The sequence below is a fragment of the Scylla paramamosain genome, chromosome 2 (genome assembly GCF_035594125.1).
Source record: "Scylla paramamosain isolate STU-SP2022 chromosome 2, ASM3559412v1, whole genome shotgun sequence".
Classification (NCBI taxonomy): domain Eukaryota; kingdom Metazoa; phylum Arthropoda; class Malacostraca; order Decapoda; family Portunidae; genus Scylla; species Scylla paramamosain.
The window spans coordinates 4293588-4300000 of record NC_087152.1 but is presented as its reverse complement, the minus strand read 5'-3'; the positions used below and the strand labels follow the sequence as shown (position 1 = coordinate 4300000).

Sequence of the window (6413 nt, the reverse complement as noted above, 5' to 3'; positions counted from 1 at the left end):
TCTCTCTCTCTCTCTCTCTCTCTCTCTCTCTCTCTCTCTCTCTCTCTCTCTCTCTCTCTCCCTTCCTGACACCCATTATCGCCGTCATCGTGTTATCAAGTGAGCCTCAGTTTCATGTCACGGAAATTTTAAAGACGAAACTTGAAAGATTTACATATACAGAGTTGCAAGTTAAGTAATAATAAAGGAGAAAGAAATTAGATACAGTGGACGTGAGAAAATCCAGCCATTACCATCTATCAACCAACGGCGTTCATTTCAAACTGCGTTTCAAGCGATTTAAGAAGTGAAGATATCTTTCAAGAAAATGAGAAAAAAAAAATTGCTTTCATAAGACAGTGCTTTAATGGTTTACGTGATAAAATAAAAATCCTCTCCTAGTGAAATACCACTTGATGAAATTGATGCACAGAAGAGAAATTAAATGATTAAAAGTTTAGTTTTAGTTATATTGATAAAATGAAAAAAATAAAACCTTCCGTTCGTGTTGTGAGTATTGAGAGTTTAATCCTTAGTGTGTGTGTGTGTGTGTGTGTGTGTGTGTGTGTGTGTGTGTGTGTGTGTGTGTGTGTGTGTGTGTGTGTGTGTGTGTGTGTGTGTGTGTGTGTGTGTGTGTGTGTGTGTGTGTGTGTATTTGAAAGGCGTATACGAAAATTAATGAAGTATAAATACTGAAAACCTAATGTGCTGTAGATGTGTGCTTGAGATAAGATACACACACACACACACACACACACACACACACACACACACACACACACACACACAGAGAGAGAGAGAGAGAGAGAGAGAGAGAGAGAGAGAGAGAGAGAGAGAGAGAGAGAGAGAGAGAGAGAGAGAGAGAGAGAGAGAGAGAGAGAGAGAGAGAGAGAGAGAGAGAGAGAGAGAGAGAGAGAGAGAATGTGTGCTTCTTGTAAACGAGTCTCACACACACACACACACACACACACACACACACACACACACACACACAAAGCCTGACTGACTGCCTGCACAAGTGAACTCAATGAAGACCTAAAGAAACGAGGTCTGTTCCCTCCGCCACTCTCGTCTCAGTGAGTTATATCTGTGTGGGTCATTAAGATACTCTAGTGAATGATGCTCGGATGGAAAGTACACTGGACGGGGAGTAATTAATCGCTGTGATGCAATAAATCACAAACCAGTTGAGTTGAGATGAGTTCAGTTTAGTTCAGCGGAGTTCAGTTGTTGGTCGGGAGCATCGCCTTCATTACGGTATTCACTGATTGTTTCTGTTCGGGTCTTCTGTTTTCTTCCTTCCCTTTCCTTTTCTTTTCTTTCATTGTCCAAACACTGTTCTTTTCGCTCCTCCAGTATTTTCATTATTAAACAGACTGTTTAATAATGTCTTCCTCTTCCTCTCTGTATGATCAAAGGTAAAGGATGAAGGTGAGTACTCATATGCATGCGCACCATCCTTATAACCCTAACCTTGCGGGATAGTTTCTGCTCCGCTGTGTGGTGATGCCAGACATCGCCTCACCTTACCATGACGTGCACCGAAATTCTTGGAGCAAACTTTTTCTGGTAAACTTTGTAACTCCCTGCCTGCTTTTGTATTTCCTCCTTCCTATGACTTAAATCCTTTCAACAGGGAGGTTTCAAGACACTTATCTTTAACGCTGGAAGAAACTTTTTGACATCTCTTTGAGGACTGGTACTTGAGTGGGCCTTTCTCATTACACTTTTGGCCAGAGCCTCCTCTTACTTACATAAAACACAAAGATATGCCGCCTTTGAAATAAGAGTGGCGTGAACAGATCTTGCTTACTTGGACCTTCGACTCACCCTGGGGAGCAGCTGGCAGGTGGTGAGGGCGGACACGGTGTAGGGATCAGTGAGGTCCAGCTCGAAGAAGACGTTGTCGCTGAGGCGGAAGGCGCGCTTGGTGTTGTTGGGGATGTGCTCCCAGACGCGGGTGTACGGCACGTGGATGGTGCCGAAGAAGTAGGACGGCGGGTCACGCTTCACCATCCACAGGAACGACCCTTCCTTGTTGCCCTGCTGGGAGGAGATGAGAGAATGTGGTTATGGGTAATTAGATCAACGTGTAGGGAGAGAGAGAGAGAGAGAGAGAGAGAGAGAGAGAGAGAGAGAGAGAGAGAGAGAGAGAGAGAGAGAGAGAGAGAGAGAGAGAGAGAGAGAGAGAGAGAGAGAGAGAGAGAGAGAGTGCAAGCAGAAACAAGGAGGTAAATGTATCAGTGGAGGATTTCTGCAAGTTTATGTCAAGGAATGGGCATTTTGAGTGTATACTGTAACATTATAAAATTTCGTAACTCTCAAACATCCATTCGCTACATTTTCTGAGCATTATCTACTTCAATGTTAAGAAGACATCAAGCTCTCGGCATCAACTTGTGAAGACAGTACACTATGACCTCTCACCTCTCATCTCTCTCTTATGCCTTACGCATGCCTCCTCTTTCACCCTCCTATTGCCTTCCCGCGCCAAAGAGAGAGAGAGAGAGAGAGAGAGAGAGAGAGAGAGAGAGAGAGAGAGAAAGAGAGAGAAAGAGAGAGAGAGAGCAGCTTTCGTCTCCCCTCTCCTCCTCACACCCGCTCAACGCCCGCCTCACCGCACCGTCACCTGATCCCCGTCAAGGTAACCTGAGCTGCGACTCCCGCCACCAGCATCCTCACCAGTGCCCGCGCCCCGCCAGCCCTCCAAAGGCGCTCCCAAGATGCTACTTTGCCCCTCCTTCCCCTCCCCTCCTCCTTCCTTCTCCTTCGCCTTCGCCTTCACTGTCGTGCATATTTTACTTTAGGTAGTGTAGCTTGTCACAAACAGATTTGTTAGAGCCACCAAGTTTAAATCTGATTGTTCTTCTTTTGTGTTCTTCCCTGTGTTCCTATTCATTATCCTCTTTTCCCTGTTGCAATAACAATCACGTTCAATGTCTAATGAATCCTCAACAACTTCTTGCAGTAAATGATGGAAGGAATCTCGATATGATAATATCAAACGATTTAAAGCCTTGTGAACATTGCTCACAGGAAATTAAAATCACTAATATAATCATTGATTTCATCCGACGTGCCTTCGATAATAGATCAGAGAAAAAATTGCGTTTAAATGTAATAATTCGCTAATTTAAAACACCTTTTTGAGCAATAGGAACAGTTCTTTATCTCAGTGTTACAAAAAACACACAGAAAGGCAAGAGAAGGTACAAAACAACAAATATATTCCCAGCGCTGAGATGAACACACCCCTCAATAAAAATTACAGAATGAAATTTAAGCAGCGTAACGAGACGGAGGAAGCGTGATGATTTAATAGAGAAGTTTACAACATTCAGAAAATCTGATAACATCGATGCAGAAAGGTTACATTACTGCCGATCGGTTAAATACATCAAGATAATTGACAAAGGATTCTCATTAAACAAAAACCCAACTTTTATTAACAAGATCATTAACGTCAGATATTCTCCACTGCCCAATTTCGTCGACAGCAGAACAGTTCCAGCCTTCAAGAATATTCCAAACCAAACAAATAAGAAGACCACAACCTGCAAGCAACTATTGTGAGTTATCCTTACAAAATTCAGTGAGATTCTCGAGAGTGTTATTTTCATTACATTTTATTCATTCACTTGTTTATCTTTGTTACGAAATGTCGCTATTCTACTTTGTTGTTGATGACCCGGCATTGCTTGTTTTGATCGAGTACTACGCTGAGGTATTTCATCATAGGCATTGTTGTGTCTTTCCTCCTCCTCCTCCTCCTCCTCCTCCTCTAACTCTCTCATTCCTTTCTTTACCCAGTTTTCCTTCTTTCCTTTCAAATTTTGCTAACCTTTCATCCACACTTTATTTACCCCTCCAGCACCTTCTCCTCCTCCTTCACCTCCACCATCTCTTCCTCCTCCTCCTCCTCCTCCTCCTCCATATTGCTGCATTCACATTTTCACACTTGTAAGCCGCTGACAATCACGTTGCCAAGCGGAACAACGTGTGGCGTGAGGTGTGATGTTAGGACGTGACCAGTGGAGTGTGGAGTGGGGAGCAGTGATAGAAAGTGGGGTCTGCTGTTTGAGTGTCAAGGAAGATATGCAAATAGGCAGTTTATTCCTTTCGCTTCTCAGCCAAGTAATACAAGTGTCTAGAGGTCTTGCTGCAGAGAGAGAGAGAGAGAGAGAGAGAGAGAGAGAGAGAGAGAGAGAGAGAGAGAGAGAGAGAGAGAGAGAGAGAGAGAGAGAGAGTGCACCACCAGGCTCCCAAGAAAGCCATTATCTGTACTGGTTCTTGTCCTTATCGAATAATTACTTTCTCAAAATCCTTTATTCAAGATTTATTGCGTGCCCTCCCTTCCCAACCCACCCCACAACCTCCCCGCCTCTCTCTCTCTCCCCTCGTTATTTTCAGTATTTACCATTCCAAAAAGAGCCAGGCAGGAGCACAAAAAGAGTATGACTGATGAAGCGCAACGGGTGACCAGAACTGAAGCAAGCACTGAGGCAGGAGCACCCCCAGAGTGACCCGCTGCGCACCTGTGGGGGAGCAGCGGCCAGGGGGAAGTGCTCTCCAGTAGACAGAATGTGGGAGTGTATGTATTTTGATTGCCAGTCACTGGTCTTGAAGTATTTGGGCAATTTTTTTTTTTTTTTGTGGGTGTGTGTGTGTGTGTGTGCGTGTGTGTATCAGTTTCTTAGGTAATATGGCCAGGAAATAAGAAAATTATAACTTATTTACAGTTACATATAGCGTGCACAATAGCTTTCCTCTCTCTCTCTCTCTCTCTCTCTCTCTCTCTCTCTCTCTCTCTCTCTCTCTCTCTCTCTCTCTCATACCGACCAGTCTTGGCCACACCTTACCCTCTCCACTCTACCTCCACCTCCACTCACCCGCCTCCCCACTCCCAAACTAACCAGGTGAACCAGCCCGCCAGCCACACGCCACCCAGCCTCACCTGCCCACCACCGCCTCCTCCCTGATCACTCACAGCACCCTCCACCCTGATCCACCTTATAAATCATTCCACGGGGCCGTAATAAAAATCCTAAGACAAGAGTGTATATAAAAAGGATATGTAAATTAGACCATTGTGGATGACTACTGCTGATCGCCTCTTCCCTGACTCACCTGACTCACCCGGCCTGATTCATGGTGATCGGCTCAGGTGCTAGGTTAAAATGACTCAGGGAGGTTGCTATACAGTAATTTTCTCTTTCTTCACCTTGGAAATGAAGGAGTGGAGAGGATGAGTGGTGTGCTTGCCTGAGTGTTGCGATTCGTTTAGGAGAATGAGAGGGTGTAGAGAGACAGATAGAGGGTGTAGAGAATAAAGAGTGGAGAGAGGAGAGAGTGAGTCTGGCACAGTGATAAGAGAAAATATATATACATACACTCGCCTCTTAACTCCCGATGCAATTCTGATATACATGCAGCGCCCTCAGACCTAATGCCGCTTAGGTATGGCCTGGCTTTTCATTGTTCTCTCTCTCTCTCTCTCTCTCTCTCTCTCTCTCTCTCTCTCTCTCTCTCTCTCTCTCTCTCTCTCTCTCTCTCTCTCTCAAAAGGAAGAAGAAAAAAACAAGAACAAGAATAACAACAACAACAACAACAAGAATAATAACTAAGAGAAAAAGAAGAAGATGATGAAGGATAACAACAACAACAACAACAACAATAACAACAACACCAATAACTAAGAAGAAGAAGAAGAAGAAGAAGAAGAAGAAGAAGAAGAAGAAGAAGAAGAAGAAGAAGAAGACGAAGAAGAAGATGAACAACAACAACAAAAACAATAACAACAACAACAACAACAACAACAACAACAACAACAACAACAACAACAAAACAAACAAAAAAAAAAAAAGAGGAGGCAGAAGATAATTCCCCGCCTGGCTTCATTTATTCACTCCCACCACGGCCCACACATGCGCAGAGACGAATATTAATAAGCGGCCCACACGAGTCTGTCCACCACACACTGAACTTACTGAGGGAGGAAACGAGGAAGAAATCTTTAGCGCACGCACTTGAGAGAGAGAGAGAGAGAGAGAGAGAGAGAGAGAGAGAGAGAGAGAGAGAGAGGCTTGACAACACACGCCCACCGCAGCTTGACACATTTGCATTCAAGAACCATTAGGAGGAAAATCAGTGAGTTGTTGGGTTCTCCGTTTTCTTTCTAATAACCTTCTCCTCCCTCCCTCCCTCCCTCTCTCTCCGCCACCAGTCAGTACGTTGAAGTATAGATTCATTTTTATTTTCCTTATATATTGTTTCTCGTTTCTTCTTGTGGCTTTGTTATGAAACGTTGGAGTTTTGTGTTGTATTTCGTGTATATGTGTGGGTGTTGTTCTTTTTTTATATGGTTTTTCCGTGAGTATTCTGTTCTATTTTTTTTTTTCTATAGTTTCCCGTGCTCGTTTTCTTTTTTGCCATTT

At 43.9% G+C, this 6413-nt stretch overlaps 1 protein-coding gene across 1 annotated transcript in view; it reads right to left on the bottom strand.

Annotated features, from left to right (window-relative positions):
* LOC135108677 (metalloprotease TIKI1-like) overlaps positions 1-2072 on the bottom strand; it is a 100731-nt gene extending 98659 nt beyond the window's left edge. The window contains exon 1 of the mRNA XM_064019825.1: positions 1810-2072. Coding sequence (XP_063875895.1) covers positions 1810-1995 — 186 coding nt within the window. The 5' untranslated portion in view covers positions 1996-2072. The remainder of the gene's footprint in view (positions 1-1809) is intronic.
* Between the last annotated feature and the right edge of the window lie 4341 nt (positions 2073-6413).